Source organism: Nerophis lumbriciformis, linkage group LG28 (genome assembly GCF_033978685.3).
Source record: "Nerophis lumbriciformis linkage group LG28, RoL_Nlum_v2.1, whole genome shotgun sequence".
NCBI classification, from domain to species: Eukaryota; Metazoa; Chordata; class Actinopteri; order Syngnathiformes; family Syngnathidae; genus Nerophis; species Nerophis lumbriciformis.
The window spans coordinates 34975356-34993974 of NC_084575.2; the positions used below are offsets into that span (position 1 = coordinate 34975356).

At 43.1% G+C, this 18619-nt stretch overlaps 1 protein-coding gene across 7 annotated transcripts in view; it reads left to right on the forward strand.

The window, feature by feature from the left end:
• The window catches only part of bin1b (bridging integrator 1b), a 33226-nt gene extending 23087 nt beyond the window's left edge, over positions 1 to 10139 (forward strand). For 4 of the 7 annotated variants that reach the window (XM_061924109.1, XM_061924112.1, XM_061924110.1 and 1 more), the window contains 11 exons: positions 234 to 319; positions 404 to 479; positions 545 to 600; positions 1559 to 1603; positions 2592 to 2631; positions 2734 to 2841; positions 3060 to 3080; positions 5377 to 5559; positions 5703 to 5756; positions 5820 to 5921; positions 9929 to 10139. In XM_061924109.1, coding sequence (XP_061780093.1) covers positions 234 to 319; positions 404 to 479; positions 545 to 600; positions 1559 to 1603; positions 2592 to 2631; positions 2734 to 2841; positions 3060 to 3080; positions 5377 to 5559; positions 5703 to 5756; positions 5820 to 5921; positions 9929 to 10030 — 873 coding nt within the window. In that variant the 3' untranslated portion in view covers positions 10031 to 10139. The remainder of the gene's footprint in view (positions 1 to 233; positions 320 to 403; positions 480 to 544; positions 601 to 1558; positions 1604 to 2591; positions 2632 to 2733; positions 2842 to 3059; positions 3081 to 5376; positions 5560 to 5702; positions 5757 to 5819; positions 5922 to 9928) is intronic. The other 3 variants (XM_061924111.1, XM_061924115.1, XM_061924116.1) reach the window with 3 other exon arrangements.
• Positions 10140 to 18619: the final 8480 nt, after the last annotated feature.

Sequence of the window (18619 nt, forward strand, 5' to 3'; positions counted from 1 at the left end):
GGCGTCCGTAGGGGGCATATTGGTTGGAATGTACGCCGCTGAATAATGTTGTTGGTGTTATTAGCTGTTGACCTACTATTTATTTATTTGTGTGTGTGTGTGTGTGTGTGTGTGTGTGTGTGTGTGTGTGTGTGTGTGTGTGTGTGTGTGTGTGTGTGTGTGTGTGTGTGTGTGTGTGTGTGTGTGTGTGTGTGTGTGTGTGTGTGTGTGTGTGTGTGTGTGTGTGTGTGTAGGCTGAAGAGGAGCTGGGTCGCGCTCAGAAGATTTTTGAAGAGCTGAACGTGGAGTTACAAGATCAGCTTCCAGTGCTGTGGGACAGGTGAGACGGTGCCACTACATCCAACATGTCTCATGACCATTAAGCCTGACTGATGTGTGTGTGTGTGTGTGTGTGCTCGCGCAGTCGTGTTGGCGTTTATGTTAACACATTCCAGAGTTTGGCAGGTCATCAGGAGAGGTTCCACAAAGAGATGAGCAAGGTGAGTGCAACTTTCTGGTCAGAGCTGAAGCATCCTGCTTTATCATCCTCTCTCCTCATCCTCAGCTGAGTCAAAACCTGAATGACATCATGACCAAACTGGAAGAACAGCGGCAGCTCAAGTAAGTCGGCCAAATGTGTCAGGCAAAGGCCCCATGGTCCTCGTTTATTTGCTTAACAAGTTTAATTGAGACAAATAATCGATACACAATTCACCATGAATGAAAAGGAATTGGAAGAAGCAGAGATTATTGCATCTTTTACACGAAGACAGTTACTCTTTGTTGTTTTAGCCTTGGGGCCGGTCAGTCTGGACAAAGCCCAGTTTATTGCTTGACCAGTCAACTTATTTTCTGTGATCGGTTTGAGTCGGGTGACCTCCGACCCCTATCCTCTACTCCGACTTGTGAGGGCTTCCTACCAGATGTTGCTTATGTCTTTACACTTCCTCCTAAAATCAAAACCTGCATTCCTGTAGGTTTCCAATTTCCTGGGGGAAAAGGCCACCACTCTCTTGGAGAGTTTGTGATTGACATCTGCAATTTTTAAGCTATCTAAGGGCGTATTTCCTTAGTAGAATAATCCTCTTAAGGATTCTGTGACCAAATACAAACACATGCTAGCTCACAATCATATTAGAAAATGGTTCACGGTATAATTCACCTCATTGGCAAAGTCTGTGAATACTTGATTTCTTGGGGGGTTTTTTGTTGTTTTTTTTAATGAATTTGCAAAAATTTCCCAAAAAAAAGGAACATAAACTTTGTCATTATGGGGTATTGTGTGTAGCGTTTTGAGGGGAATATTTTTTTTTTGTATTTTGTAATACGACTATAACATAACAACATGTGGAAAAAGTGAAGTGCTGTGAATACTTTACGGAATCACTGTATCCTGAACTAATGAGCAATTAGCCTAAGTGATTAGCACAAATAAATACAAACTTATTTTCCCCTATCCTGGTGGCGCCCACTAGAGAATGCCACTGGCCCTGAGAGACCATTCAAATCCCGTCCAGTTTGTAGGCGTTTCAGCATATCTATCAAAGAGTAATGTCCCTCAAACTGCCTTCTACTGCAGAAATGATGGCACTACAGCAACCAAGACCATAGCCACTGCAAAGAGGTAAAAGTGCTGCATGGCTGCTGCATCGCAACACCTGATTTTCCGTCTAACGTTTGGGAATGTAAACCCATCACAGGTTCAGAGAAGGGGTGGAACGGTTAAAAAAATCTAGAGTCTGAGTCAGTTCTGTGTTGTCCTTTGATATATCCCAATAATCCACCATTACCATTTTTTTCAGATGTGGTTCTCACAAAGTGAAGCTTAGAATAGGCTCCTAAGGCACAAAAGTTGTCTGTTTGAATCAAAACAAAAACAATGTAAACATGGGGATATTATTTATACACATACCTGACTGATTATTAACACAAATAAAAAAGAAAGAAGCTATGAATCAAACCGTGTCAGGTAAACCGAACAGTTCAGATTTTTTTTTATATACCGTTCCATCCCTAATTCAGTGTGACTTTTTCTGCTTCTACTTGCATTGCTCTGTCTTGTAAAATGTAACAGAATGTCCTAGTCGAGTCTAAACGATCATGGAATGCATCTAAAAACAATCAGGGAGAAGATTTTTAATCTACAAGTTCATTACATTGTCTGTTGTTGATTTTAATGCCACAGACACAGCTTTTAAGTGCGCCTTATAGTCCGAAAAATACGGGATATGGTTTTACTTTTCCGGATCTCAGTGGAACAAGTCTTTGACAACGCTGGCTTAACATCTAGCAACTTACATTGGATTGGTTTTAGCGTAGCGAAGAATATCAAATAAGAATATCACCATGGTATCCTTTGACTTTTTAGAATGTAGCCCTTGACACCCCTGGTTCACACAATCAAATAAGGTCTTTGGGCACAATTGTTGATTTCTGTGGTACTGGTTCTCCAATTCAGCTGTTCACAATGTCGTGTCTAGTCAGAGTGCATGCAGCTTGTTTGATTGGAGTTATTTTGCGCTGAAGTGTGTGATGAAATACATGCCTGTTTAACTTGTTCATTTTGTTTCACTGTGTCACTTCTGTCCTTCTCATGTGTTTGTGTCTTTAAGTGAAGAAGCCAACCACAGCCAGGCGGCCACTTCACCAACGGTACCACGAACAGTACTTTGACCTAAGGGTTCTGCATCCCTAGAGGAGTGTTTTCTTGTGTGCTAAAGTGTGGCATTTTGCATCTGCACGTGTGTCTGGAAGAGGCCTGGCCCACCTCCCAGCCGGCCTCCTCCTTCGCTAAGGCCGCAGCATGACCAGTTGCTTGATGAAGACACCGCCGATGTTAACACAGAGTCCATAACGCCACAGGTCAGCTGACTGGTCGTGAAGTAGTGTGAGAGAGGTTCAGTGTGTGGGAGGCAGCCCAGAGCACCTGCTGAACTTTTACACCCTATAACATGTCTAGAACCTCTGGTGTTAGCCTACCACACACACAATCAAATAGCTGATCTGTGTGTTGTTTGCCATTAACTCCATCTCGCGTCTCATCAGCCTGACTCAGCTATTTTCTTTACTGCTGCGTGAAGGAGCTTGCTCGGGACTTGTGGGTAAGAATGAACGTCCTTTCTATTTTATGTTTAAAGGCAGTGATGTGTGGTCAAGGAGGCATCATGACAGCAAATCATTTGCCTATTGAGCTGTGTTATAAATGTTTGTTCCAATGGTTTTACCATTATTTTAAGTTAACATCTCTGAAGGTCCTGAGTTCAATCCCGGGCTCGGGAACTTTCTGTGTGGAGTTTGCATGTTCTCCCCGTGACTGCGTGGGTTCCCTCCGGGAACTCCGGCTTCCTCCCACCTCCAAAGACATGCACCTGGGGATAGGCCCCTCCCACCTCCAAAGACATCCACCTGGGGATAGGTTGATTGGCAACACTAAATGGTCCCTAGTGTGTGAATGCGAGTGTGAATCTGTGTTGGCCCTGTGACTTGTCCAGGGTGTACCCCGCCTTCCGCCCGAATGCAGCTGAGATAGGCTCCAGCTCCCCCCGCGACCCCTATTATGTTAGATCCACTATGGACTGGACTCTCACACTATTATGTTAGATCCACTATGGACTGGACTCTCACACTATTATGTTAGATCCACTATGGACTGGACTCTCACACTATTATGTTAGATCCACTATGGACTGGACTCTCACACTATTATGTTAGATCCACTATGGACTGGACTCTCACACTATTATGCTAGATCCACTCGATGTCCATTGCACCAGTCGCCCGGGGAGGGGTCCCCACATCTGTGGCCCCCTGCAAGGTTTCTCATTGTCATCCCATTGGGTTGAGTTTTTTCTTGCCCTGATGTGGAATCTGAGGATGTCGTTGTGGCTTGTGCAGCCCTTTGAGACACTCATGATTTAGGGCTATATAAGTAAACTTTGATTGATTGAATACAATAGAATGTACTATAAACAACTACAGTAATACCTTGGAGAGCAGACTTCTACAGTATTTTCTGTGAGCTGCTTTTCCATCTAACACACCATCAACAGCTTTACCCTATTCACATGGATAAAGGTCCGCCGGTTAAGAAACTATTTTAACATCCTCACTGACAATATTGCCTTTATCGAATCATTCAGCTTCAGTATCGTGCCAAGCAGGGCCGGCCCGTGGCATAGGCCGTATAGGCAAATGCTAAGGGCGCCGTCCATCAGGGGGCGCCACGCCAGTGCCACAATTGTTGGAGAGAAAAAAAAAAAGTTGGTACTATTATTACTAAATACAAAAAATAATCCCACGTTAATTAAAATGCAAAGTAAAGCCTATGTAATAGAAATATTATTTGTTACAACATTACGCTAAATTGTTATGGAAAATAATAATGTAACGTTAGGTAATTACAGTACTCCCACCTTACATTCCTCAGGGACATTTGTATTAGATCTTTTAAGCAGGTGTTTTTTGTTTACATTGTTATTGCCTTCTGGTTAGCTAATGTTTGCCCTGCAGGTAATAGTCACTTTTCCACCCCTTTATATATTAGGTATAGTTGTAAGTAAAAAAAAAAGGTCAAAGACAAAGCTATTCGGTTTCTTGTGAGTATATACACTTCACTGCCGATGTGGGGGGGGGCGCCACCTAAAATCTTGCCTAGGGCGCCAGATTGGTTAGGGCCGGGCCTGGTGCCAAGTCAATAATTGGCACGATATTGAAGCCGTATGAGTATTGCACTACTACAATTATTCCTTTCGCCAAGTGACCCAACCAATGATTTCTGTTTTTTTAAATGAATGAATAACCTCTGCTTCTTCTTATCAGCACTGTCCTTCATACTCACTTTCTATCCACCTATGGTTGGAAAATCTAAGTTTTTGTCCATCCATCCAATTTCTATACTGCTTATCCTCATTAGAGTCCTGGTTTAGCTGGACCCTATCAAACTTACGTCTTGCTAGTCATTGACTAATGCTAGCGAGTGACACATTTCTTGAGTGAAATATTTTGAGTGGCTCTTATGGGGTTCGCTGTGAAATTTGCTACGCCAACGAGCAGTGGGATCGTAATCTAAATTTTTGCAACCTAAAGTGTAACAATTAGCCGTGAGACAGTCTATAAACCCAAAGACCCGGGGCACCCGTAAGTCGAGGTACCACTGTATTTCCTTTTTCCCCCCGTATTATCCTCTTAAGAGCAACATATTAACTTTGGTTACCGCACAAGAATTTAAGGTTTAAAAACAAAAAGTCAATGCCTCACCAGTCATGGACCTTACCACATGTCACTGTTTGTCCTAAAAAATAAACTATTCTGCATGTTTACACCCACTCACCTACTAAACCCCACCCGTCAAACCCTCTTCCTTCTCTTGCAACACTTGGCAACCTTGTGGACCCGTAGCATGAGCAGACGGTTGCCGATGGGCAGGAGCAGCCCCGAGATCAGGTTCAGGGTGGATGCGATTATAAAGACGGAGCTCAGCCAGACTGGGACCGTGACAACGCTCAGTTGTACAGCGAGCCCACGTGGAACGATGATGGTGCCAGTGGGGCACAGGGGGGCTGGGGACATGACCAAGTGCAGGTAAAGTGCGGGTTTCGGTAAAACCAAGCCAGGAATTCAAGGATTCGAAAGTCACAAAACTCTGCTCAAGAGTCTTCAATCCATCAGTGAGCAATTTAGCTGAAATATTCCTCTCAAAGTATGCACATTTTATTTTCTGACAGAGTCCCGCATCCAACAGCTCGGAGTACGAGCTCCCTCCTGGATTCCTCTACAAGGTGAGACGTCTCCGCCGGGGTCTGATATGTGGAACTTGACTCACCCAAACATGTTTGCCCCAGGTCAAAGCGATCCACGAATATGCTGCCACCGATGGTGACGAGCTGGAGCTGACAATTGGAGATCTTGTGCTGGTTTTGGCTATCGACAACCCAGATGAGCAAGTCAGTGACCTTTCTCCAAAATTGTCTGTCAGTGTAGATTCTCTGTCATAGGTTGTTGGAATCATCTAAGGTTGAATTGAGGCAAAGGGACTCTTTCGCGTTTTGATGAAACAATATGTTAGAGTTTCCCTATTTACAGGTAAAAGCCAGTAAATTAGAATATTTTGAAAAAATTGATTTATTTCAGTAATTGCATTCAAAAGGTGTAACTTGTACATTATATTTATTCATTGCACACAGACTGATGCATTCAAATGTTTATTTCATTTAATTTTGATGATTTGAAGTGGCAACAAATGAAAATCCAAAATTCCGTGTGTCACAAAATTAGAATATTACTTAAGGCTAATACAAAAAAGGGATTTTTAGAAATGTTGGCCAACTGAAAAGTATGAAAATGAAAAATATGAGCATGTACAATACTCAATACTTGATTGGAGCTCCTTTTGCCTCAATTACTGCGTTAATGCGGCGTGGCATGGAGTCGATGAGTTTCTGGCACTGCTCAGGTGTTATGAGAGCCCAGGTTGCTCTGATAGTGGCCTTCAACTCTTCTGCGTTTTTGGGTCTGGCATTCTGCATCTTCCTTTTCACAATACCCCACAGATTTTCTATGGGGCTAAGGTCAGGGGAGTTGGCGGGCCAATTTAGAACAGAAATACCATGGTCCGTAAACCAGGCACGGGTAGATTTTGCGCTGTGTGCAGGCGCCAAGTCCTGTTGGAACTTGAAATCTCCATCTCCATAGAGCAGGTCAGCAGCAGGAAGCATGAAGTGCTCTAAAACTTGCTGGTAGACGGCTGCGTTGACCCTGGATCTCAGGAAACCGACACCAGCAGATGACATGGCACCCCAAACCATCACTGATGGTGGAAACTTTACACTAGACTTCAGGCAACGTGGATCCTGTGCCTCTCCTGTCTTCCTCCAGACTCTGGGACCTCGATTTCCAAAGGAAATGCAAAATTTGCATGGTTGGGTGATGGTTTGGGGTGCCATGTCATCTGCTGGTGTCGGTCCACTCTGTTTCCTGAGATCCAGGGTCAACGCAGCCGTCTACCAGCAAGTTTTAGAGCACTTCATGCTTCCTGCTGCTGACCTGCTCTATGGAGATGGAGATTTCAAGTTCCAACAGGACTTGGCGCCTGCACACAGCGCAAAATCTACCCGTGCCTGGTTTACGGACCATGATATTTCTGTTCTAAATTGGCCCGCCAACTCCCCTGACCTTAGCCCCATAGAAAATCTGTGGGGTATTGTGAAAAGGAAGATGCAGAATGCCAGACCCAAAAACGCAGAAGAGTTGAAGGCCACTATCAGAGCAACCTGGGCTCTCATAACACCTGAGCAGTGCCAGAAACTCATCGACTCCATGCCACGCCGCATTAACGCAGTAATTGAGGCAAAAGGAGCTCCAACCAAGTATTGAGTATTGTACATGCTCATATTTTTCATTTTCATACTTTTCAGTTGGCCAACATTTCTAAAAATCCCTTTTTTGTATTAGCCTTAAGTAATATTCTAATTTTGTGACACACGGAATTTTGGATTTTCATTTGTTGCCACTTCAAATCATCAAAATTAAATGAAATAAACATTTGAATGCATCAGTCTGTGTGCAATGAATAAATTAATGTACAAGTTACACCTTTTGAATGCAATTACTGAAATAAATCAAGTTTTTCAAAATATTCTAATTTACTGGCTTTTACCTGTATATCTCTGGTGGGTGTGCCCCCTGGGGCCGGTCACAGTCGGGTTGTTTTGTTGTTGTTACCCGGCGTTGCTGGTGAACGACCATGCTGCATAAAAATCGGGCAATCGCCTGAGTGTATGATCATTTCTGCGCTATTGGCGGCATGCGTGATTGGTCTAATGCCGTGTTTTTCAACCTTTTCTGAGCCAAGGCACATTTTTTTAATTGAAAAATGCAGAGGCACACCAATAGCAGAAAACATAAAAAAATGAAACTCCGTAGCCGATATTGACAGTAAAAAGTCGTTATCGCAATTGTTGGATATAAATTCAAACCACAACCAAGCATGCATCAATATAGCTCTTGTCTCAAAGTAGGTGTACTGTCACCACCTGTCACATCACACCCTGACTTATTTGGACTTTTTTGGTGTAGTGTTTTAGTTCTTCTCTTGCGCTCTTATTTTGTTGTTGATTGTCATGTCAAGAACGGATGTACTTTGTGGACGCCGTCTGCTGCTCCACACGCTGTAAGTCTTTGCGGTCGTCCAGCATTCTGTTTTTGTTTACTTTGCAGCCCGTTCAGTTTTAGTTTCGTTCTGCATAGCCTTCCCTAAGCTTTAATGCGTTTTCTTAGGGGCACTCACCTTTTGTTTATATTTGGTTTAAGCATTACATACCTTTTTTTACCTGCACAGCTACTGGCTGCCACATACTGATATGGAAGAGTATTATATGGCTACTGTCGGAGGCAGATATTTATATATATCCGAATTTAAGTGTTACCGTATTTTCCGCACCATAAGGCGCCCTGGGTTATAAGCCGCGCCTTCAATGAACGGCATATTTCAAAACTTTGTCCACCTATAAGCCGCCCCGTGTTGTAAGCCGCATCTAACTGCGCTAAAGGAATGTCAAAAAAACAGTCAAATAGGTCAGTCAAACTTTAATAATATATTAAAACCAGCGTGATGTGGGCGCGCATGGAGTCGTATATCAACATGGACGAAGCTGCGTGAAAAAAGCCACCCGGCCTCTTCGCGTAAACTTAAACTTACCTTAACCACTCGCTCATCTTTTCTTCATCCATCCCTTCGAGTTAGCTTTTATGATGACGCCGGCTGGAAAGGTCTCTTTTGGCAAGGTCTTCCTTTTGAATATCACCATGGGTGGAAGTTTCTGGCCATTAGCATGGCAAGCTAGAACCACAGTGAAGGATGACTTCTCATTCCCTGTGGTGCGAATATTCACCGTACGTGCTCCCGTTGTATCCACAGTGCGGTTCACAGGAATATCAGTTGCTGTGAAATAGTAATCCGTGTGCGGATGGAGAGATTGCGTCTTTTCATGAACCGGATCCCTGTCGTTTAGTAGGAGCCATTTTGTGGTCTTTACAGATGTAAACACACAAAGGAAATGTACGGTAATATCCGCGCGCTTTTTCTTCTTCTACGCGGGCGGGTGGTTGCTTACAGTAGAAGAAGACGCGCTTCCTCTTCTATGGGGGCGGGTGCTTACCTTGGCGGTTGCTTGCGTAGAAGAAGAAGCGCTTCCTGTTCTACCGGGAAAAAAGATGGCGGCTGTTTACCGTAGTTACGAGACCGAAACTTTATGAAAATGAATCTTAATATTTATCCATATATAAAGCGCACCGGGTTATAAGGCGCACTGTCAGCTTTTGAGAAAATGTGTGGTTTTTAGGTGCGCCTTATAGTGCGGAAAATACGGTACTTCTTTTATTTCATAGTCATATTTGAAAACAGCTCGTGTTTTTCCATTTGTTCTCTTTCTGTTTGTCTGCAAGTAAACTGTGTGTGTTAACCTTGAAGCTTTGGAATGTTAGAAAGAGCGATAATGGGCATTTGTTTTGGCTAGAGAGACATGACTGCCAGGGACTTAAGAGGGGAGAGGGTTTGGTCGGGGGGGGGGTGGAGACCATCTTAGCGGCGCAATTGAATGTTCTATGCTGGACTGGTCTCAATGTATATCTGCAAAGCTTTGCAAATATATTACAAAATACCTATTCTGTCTCTGGTGGTTTTTCAACTCAGCTTTAAGTGTCGTAAAGAGCTTGGGAGCGACTTGTGACTTGAATTCCCTGGGAGGAACAACTGGTCCAAAACGCAACACTACTCTGCCGAGCTCTAATCAGCACCGACACTCAACAACAACACATTTGCGGACTATAATTACTGGTTGGAAAAAAATATTTTTAACCCAAATAGGTGAAATGACATCATCTCCCACGGCACACCAGACTGTATCTCAGTGGTTGAAAAACTCTGGTCTAATGTGTGTGTGTGTTTGTGCAGGACGACGGCTGGCTCATGGGTGTGCAGGAATCTGTCTGGATACGCACCAAAGACATTTCATCCAAAGGGGTCTTCCCCGAGAACTTCACCCAGAAGGTTTGAGGTTCCAGGTGCACGATGCGTTTGTTATCTGGGATAAAAAAAACAAGCAAAATATCAAATGGTTGTTTTTGTGTCTGGAAATGGTGCCAATAAAAACATATAGAACTCATTCAAGGCTAAAATGAACTGAATAAGAATTGAATTGAAAGTATTCACAAAGGGTTTCCGCTATCCGTCTGTTTGTAGTTCTTCACACGGTTGATGTACTTGTGGTGATCACAGCTCTTAACCTTAGAAAGAAGCCAGCAAGGCAGGAAGTGATGGATGTTTAGTGTCACTGGCAGACTTTCATGTTGGGATGACAGTGAAGTGACCAGAGGCCAGGAGGAGCCCAGTGTGCTAATTATCACTCCTAGATTGCTCAATGGAAAAAGGAACTCACACCAATCTGTTGATGCGAATTATTTGATTTGACTTTGTTGGTCATGTCAATATTTCTTTATTTCGGAAAAAACCTACACACACAGGTCATAAAGTAATCATTAAAGATGGATGAAGCCTGCGTCGTCTTTTTTTATTCAAAGTGGGATTTATAACTTTGAACGTTGAACAAAACAAGTTCCTGGATCCTAAATCAACCTTCATTTTTTCCCAAAGACAAAAAAAGCGACGCTCCAGTAACTCTACAGGGAATATTTGAGTAACAAAAAGATCACATCACTTCAGGAATAAATAAATAAAATTAACCACTGTAAAATAATATTAAAAAGATCTGTAATGAGGACTAACAACATAATCTATTTTAGAGTTTGTGTGTAATCATAATCTAATATAGATTATGTTGTTATATTATCTAAAGGGGCGTTTGGTTACAAAATGTAACTGGATATATCTCACTATGTTGTGGCCCAGCAGTCATTCACAACTCCTCCAACACGAACATTATTGTTTTTGCACTTTTTGGCTTCTTATGAAATAACTTTTTTTAAATAGATTCAATCTTGCACGTGGAAAGTTTAAGTGTGGGCTTTAGTTGATAGAACACTCCTGTCAAGGGGGTGCATTCTACGGCGGGGGTGCATTATTCAGCACAACAGCGGCGCATGGACTTCATTTATAAGTAAAGGTAAGACCATAATAACGTTTTTTTATTAAATGTGCTTTTTTTGTGTGCTACAGTTTGTATGTGTAAAGTTAAAGTCAAGTTAAAGTAGCAATGATTGTCACACACCATACTTGCCAACCTTAAGACCTCCGATTTCGGGGGGTGGGAGTTAGGGGGGCGTGGTCGTTGGTGGGGCGGGGGCGTGGTTAAGAGGGGAGGAGGATATTTACAGCTGTATTTCACCAAGTCAGGTATTTCATATATATATATATATATATATATATATACATACATACATATGTATGTATGTATATATATATATATATATACAGTATATATATATATATATATATATTTATGTGTGGGAAAAAAAATCACAAGACTACTTCATCTCTACAGGCCTGTTTCATGAGGGGTTCCCTCAATCATCAGGAGAAAATCTCCTGATGATTGAGGGAACCCCTCATGAAACAGGCCTGTAGAGATGAAGTAGTCTTGTGATTTTTTTTCCCACACATAAATATATTGCGCTCTACTACGGTATCGAGCACTATTTTTTGGATAACCTTATTAAGACATATATATATATATATATATATATATATATATATATAAATAAATAAAAGAAATACTTACATTTCAGTGTTCATTTATTTACACACACATAACACTCATCTACTCATTGTTGAGTTAAGGGTTGAATTGTCCATCCTTGTTCTGTTCTCTGTCACTATTTTTCTAAGCATGCTGAACACCCTCTCTGATGATGCATTGCTGTGTGGCACGCACAAAAGTGCTTTCATCAAATGCACTAGAGTCTGGAATCTTGAGGAAGATCTTCACTGCCAAGCACTTGGTAGTCCACTACTTCTTCCCGGAGGCTATCCAGGTCCAATCGCAGCTGCGGCTTGGAACTTACAAGCGTATTTCTTCATCTTACTCGTCGTCGGCGTCGCCACGGCTGTATCTTCCTCGTTCTTCTGCTTCGTCTCCTTGTTGTGTGCGCAGTTGTGCATTGCACTCTCTAAAAGTCCTAGATGTTATTGTCACATATGCATGTACAGTAGGTGGCAGTATTGTCCTGTTTAAAAGTGTCACAACATTGCTGTTTACGGCAGACCAACTGCTTTACGGTAGACGAAAATGTGACTGCTGTTGTTGTGTGTTGTTACCGCGCTGGGAGGACGTTAATGAAACTGCCTAACAATAAACCCACATAAGAAACCAAGAACTCGCCCTCCATCATTCTACAGTTATAACGTGATTGGGCAGGTATGCTGTTTATATTGTGGGAAAGCGGACGTGAAAACGGGTCAGGTCCGCATGGAGCTGGAGGGGGCGTGGCCTCCAGCTCGGCCTGAATTTCGGGAGATTTTCGGGAAAAAATTTGTCCCGGGAGGTTTTCGGGAGAGGCGCTGAATTTCGGGAGTCTCCCGGAAAATCCGGGAGGGTTGGCAAGTATGTCACACACACTAGGTGTGGTGAAATTTGTCCTCTGCATTTGACCCATCCCCTTGATCACCCCCTGGGAGGTGAGGGGAGCAGTGGGCAGCAGCGGCGCCGCGCCCGGGAATCATTTTTTGGTGATTTAACCCCCAATTCCAAGCTTTGATGCTGAGTGCCAAGCAGGGAAGAATGCTGGTATGAGCTTTTAAAAACAACCCGTTAACTGCTGCCAATCAAATGGTGAATAAGATACTCTTTAGGGTTCATATGTATGTAAATCTGACTGTGATGAAGTCAGTGCCTCACCAGCCATCAACCTCACCGCACCTCACTGATATATATATATATATATATATATATAGGTATATATGTATATATATATATATATATATATATATATATATATATATATATATATATATATATAGGTATATATGTATATATATATATATATATATATATATATATATATATATATATATATATATATATATATATTAGAGATGCGCGGATAGGCAATTATTTCATCCGCAACCACATCACAAAAGTCGTCAACCATCCGCCATCCACCCGATCTAACATTTAATCAAAACCGCATCCGCCCGCACCCGCCCGTTGTTATATAAGACGATGCAAGGCATTAGTGAGGTTATAAAGCTTTTGCCTGTTAAAGAAAGGAGACTGATCCAATGCAGCAGAGACATTCGCGTGCCACGCTGTCACGGCCCAGACGCACACCAGTGCACAATCATCTGGGAGCCGCGCTGAGCGCACCTCCAAGCGCGTGGAGGTGCGATGTCCCTCGCACCCGCGGCGGCTCCACCCGGGCTCCCGCCCGAGGCATCCGCGCGCACCGCGGCGGCCACCCTACTCGTCGCGGCCTAGCCCTCGCGGCTCTCGCTGCCGGCGACGGCCGGGTATGGGCCCGACGCTCCAGCGCCATCCATTTTCAGGGCTGGTTGATTCGGCAGGTGGGTTGTTACACACTCCTTAGCGGGTTCCGACTTCCATGGCCACCGTCCTGCTGTCTATATCAACCAACACCTTTTCTGGGGTCTGATGAGCGTCGGCATCGGGCGCCTTAACCCGGCGTTCGGTTCATCCCGCAGCGCCAGTTCTGCTTACCAAAAGTGGCCCACTCGGCTCACCAGGGTGAGCCCCACCCCTTTCGTGAGCGCACTGCGCGCGGAGTGACCCCTGTTACGCGCCCCCGGCAACGGGGGTGCCGGGCAGGTAAGCTGCGCGGGCGGAGCGCGCGGAGTGACCCCTGTTACGAGCCCCCGGCCACGGGGGTGGCGGGCAGGTAAGCTGCTTACCTGCTGCGCGTGACGCCGGCCGCGGCGAAGGCGGATGAGGCGGGGTGTCGGTGCGGTGGTGACCCTGGACGTGCGTCGGGCCCTTCTTGCGGATCACCTCAGCTACGACTCCCGGTGGGGCCCTCTCGGGGGAAGGGGCCTCAGTCCCGGACCCCGGCGAGGCGTCCCTTCTCCGCTCCGTAAAAGTGTCCATCTGTTCTTTTTTTTTTCTTCTGTTGTGGCATATGCTGCAGGTGCCTGCTCGTTTTTCGTATGTGGGTAACAACATTTAACTATGTATATATATTTCCCAATTGGTTTAACTGCCACCCGCCTGAATCTATTTAAAATCTTTTTTTTTTTTAATTTCAACCGCCCGACCCGACCCGCGGATAAAATCTAATTTTTTTTTATTTCAACCGCCCGACCCGCGGATAATCGGTTGTGTCCGCAAACCGCGCATCTCTAATATATATAAAGGTATATACAGTATAGGCGTAATATGATCAAACTTTCTTGTTCTTGTCAAAAGTCTAGCAGCCGCATTATGTACCAAATAGTGCTAGGATAATAGCATTAAACTGATGATGCAGGTGAATTTTAATGTCTCTATTATTGGTCATACTACTACTGTATGACACAAACATCAGCAGATGGAAGGTTGTTGGCTGTATCTATGGAAACAGAAGAGCCTACCATCAGGCAAAGGAGAGGTTAATAAGTAATGGGTGAGGTGTAAGTCAACAAAGAGTAACCAAGGAAGATGAATGTGGAGAGATTACATGTCTCTGAGGTAGCTGAACAGACACGAGTCTCTATGCAATACTCACGTTGCACATGAACAAGTTGGGCCTTTAAAAAGATGCAACATATGATAGATTCTGTCATGTCTGTGTGATCATGTTTTTGTTTTGGTCATGTTCGTTTTGGGTTTTGGACATGTTCGTTTTGGGTTTTGGACTTTTTGTGCACTTTTGTTTTGTCACCATAGCAACCATTAGTTTTCACCTGTCACGTCACGCACCTGTTTCACGTTTTGAGTCACGCACCTGCTTTCACTAATCATGTCCATAGTATTTAAGTTCATTCTTTTCAGTTTGTCGTTCTGACGACCTCTCCACATTTATGCTTCTGTACACTCTTCATCCTCTAAGATCCTGCTTCATGTCCCTTGTCATAGTAAGTTTTTGTTCCATGTTTATAGTCTTTTTGTTTTTCATAGTTTGTTCTCCGCCACTGTGCGTGCTTTTCATTTGTACTTTTTTTCTATAGTCTTTTGGTTTCATAGTTTATTCTCCGCCTCTGTGCGGGCTTTTTGTTTGATCCTTTTTTTTTGTATTTATAGTCTTTAAATAAAAAATGTACTTACATTCCCGTCTCGCCCGAGCCAACTTTCCGTTGCATCCCGGAAAAGCAAACACCCAAGACCAAGTCATGACAGATTCCATTTAGATTTATGTATGTGACTAGAATGATGACAGTCGACTGTACATTTTTCTCATTGTACTGATGGCCTGCATGTTGTGTTACATCCAACTTATTACAGAGTTTATAAGATAGCCCAGCATAGAGAGAACCTTGTTGAAAGAACGCCCCCCCCCCCCACCCCCCCCCCCCCCCCCCCCACTATCTCCAGAACAATTTAGAGAATGGTTACTGCTATTTTCTACAGACTTGCATAGGAGCAGTTTTCTTTAGGAAAACTTCAACATAAAATGTATTTAAGTGTGTTGAGCGTATGTGGTGCAATGTTTAGCATCCAGAAAACCCAGCTCGGTACCCTCCGCTAGCTTTATTTGTTCTTCAGGAATAAAGTATTTCTCAAGCCTGATGAACATTTGATTTTTCTTCTGTTCGATGAAAAGTTTGGTGTTACCATGAAAATACAGATACAGTGCTATCTGATCAATGGTTAGTCCATATCCAAAAACTGGAGGTTTCTTTAGATTACGTGGTTGCAACCCAACAATTGAAATAATATCACGACCCTGGGGGCCTCCATGTGTCACTACAACGACGTCAACAATGTAGCAGATACGCTGAGATAAGCCCTCACCACCAGAAGTGACATTGTCATTTGAGACATTTCAGTTGTTTATCAATCATCAGTCAATCAAAGTTTATTTATATAGCTCTTAATCACAAGTGTCTCAAAGGGCTCAGATCCCACATCAGGGCAAGAAAAAACTCAATCCAATCAATATGGGGACGACGTGGCGCAGTTAGGAGAGTGGCTGTGCCAGCAACCTGAGAGTTCCTGGTTCAATTCCCACCTTCCACCAACCTTGTCATGTCTGTTGTGTCCTTGAGCAATACACTTCACCCTTGCTCCTGATAATAATAATAATAATACATTTTATTTATAAGGCACCTTTCTGGGCACTCAATGACACCGTATAAAATCAAATTGGACAAAAACAACAATAATTAAAGCTGCAAGCAGCGATGGACGGGACCGACTTTGACGGCACATAAAATCCAAACCGGAGCAGTAATTAAAACTCTTTGGTCAACTTTTAATCAGAATGATTCAATCTCTCTCCTGTGCTAGTTTAAAGCCGACACAACAAACCAGGCCCGGCCCTAACCAATCTGGCGCCCTAGGCAAGATTTTAGGTGGCGCCCCCCCACATCGGCAGTGAAGTGTATATACTCACAAGAAACCGAATAGCTTTGTCTTTGACCTTTTTTTTTTTTACTTACAACTATATCTAATATATAAAGGGGTGGAAAAGTGACTATTACCTGCAGGGCAAACATTAGCTAACCAGAAGGCAATAACAATGTAAACAAAAAACACCTGCTTAAAAGATCTAATACAAATGTCCCTGAGGAATGTAAGGTGGGAGTACTGTAATTACCTAACGTTACATTATTATTTTCCATAACAATTTAGCCCCCTCCACAATATTAACCCGACGTTAAAACAGATTATAGATTAGCAATTGCCGAATCATGTAACATTAGCTTCATGCTAAAAAGCCAGGTTACTATCACATTCTGAAACAGACAAATCATTTCATGTAGGCTAACGTTACCTACCTGCTACCTCTGTCTTTTCTCGTTTCTCCTCCTCTTCTTTTCTCTTTTTTCTTCCCTGGGCACCTGACAGTTTTGGCCGTTTTGACATCTTGTGTTGATTTTTTGATGTGGTGACGTCCAAAAAGAGTCATGATACGGGAAGGGAGGGGCGCACCGTGCGGGGGGGTTCCCCCCGGTGGGGGGGGGGGGGGGGGGGGGCGTAATGTTGTAACAAATAATATTTCTATTAAATAGGCTTTACTTTGCATTTTAATTAACGTGGGATTATTTTTTGTATTTAGAAATAATAGTACCAACTTTTATTTTATTTATTTTTTCTCCAACATTTGTGGCACTGGCGTGGCGCCCCCTGGTGGACGGCGCCCTTAGCATTTGCCTATACGGCCTATGCCACGGGCCGGCCCTGCAACAAACGCGCTCAGAGGAGATAATGTTTGAAAAGAGGTGACCGGTTTTTACAAAACTTTTGTTTTGAAGGGGGAATTGCAAACTTCCTGTTGATTTTTTCTGGGGGTTGTCAATATATGAAATGTAGGTCTAAGTGAGACCTACATAGAGGTTTTTGTTTCATGTCTCTAAGACATTCCTCCTGGAAGTTACAGGCAGTTTTGTCTGAGTTTTCTTCCTAGGAGCAGTTGTGTCTGTGTTTTTTTCCTAGGGGGCGCTAGAGCGCAATTTTTAGTTTTGGGGTTAGGTTTTTTATTAGATCGCAATTTTTGCCAGTCCTGATGTGTGTGTCCAGTTTGGTGAGTTTTGAAGCATGTTAAGGGGGTCAAATTACAGCTCAAAGAGGCAAAAGTGACTGTTTTTACTAACTTTTTGTTTTGGAGGGGGAATTGCCAACTTCCTGTTGATTTTTGCTGAAGAATGCCAATGTATGAAATCTAGGTCTAATGCAGACCTACATAGAGGTTTGTATTTCATGTCTCTTTGACATTTCTACCGGAAGTTACAAGCAGTTTTGTCTGTGTTTTTTCCTAGGGGGCGCTAGAGCGCAATTTTTAGTTTTGGGGTTAGGTTTTTTATTAGATCGCAATTTTTGCCAGTCCTGATGTGTGTGTCCAGTTTGGTGAGTTTTGAAGCATGTTAAGGGGGTCAAATTACAGCTCAAAGAGGCAAAAGTGACTGTTTTTTACTAACTTTTTGTTTTGAAGGGGGAATTGCCAACTTCCTGTTGATTTTTGCTGAAGAATGCCAATGTATGAAATCTAGGTCTAATGCAGACCTACATAGAGGTTTGTATTTCATGTCTCTTTGACATTTCTACCGGAAGTTACAAGCAGTTTTGAGTTTTGGGGTTTGGTTTTTTGATTAGATGGCAATTTTCGCCAGTCCTGATGTGTGTGTCAAATATGGTGAGTTTTGCAGCATGTTAAGGGGGTCAAATTACAGCTCAAAGAGGCGGCGGAATAATAATAATAAAACCTTACAAATACAATAGGGTCCTCTGTCCCAAAGGGACATTGCGGTCCCTAATAATAACAACAAAGATAAAGAAAATATGATTACAATGAATAGGTGTGTTTTGAGTCTTGATTTGAAGAGGGATATTGAGTCTAAGTTACAAAGATGTTTTGGGTGGTGGTTAGGGCCTTGCATGGCAGCTCCCGCCATCAGTGTGTGAATGTGGAAATAGTGTCAAAGCGCTTTGAGTACCTTGAAGGTAGAAAAGCGCTATGCAAGTATAACCCATTTACCATTTACCAATGGGATACAGTGGAGGTAGGTTCAAATATGTTTCTGTATTGCTTTTTTGTCATG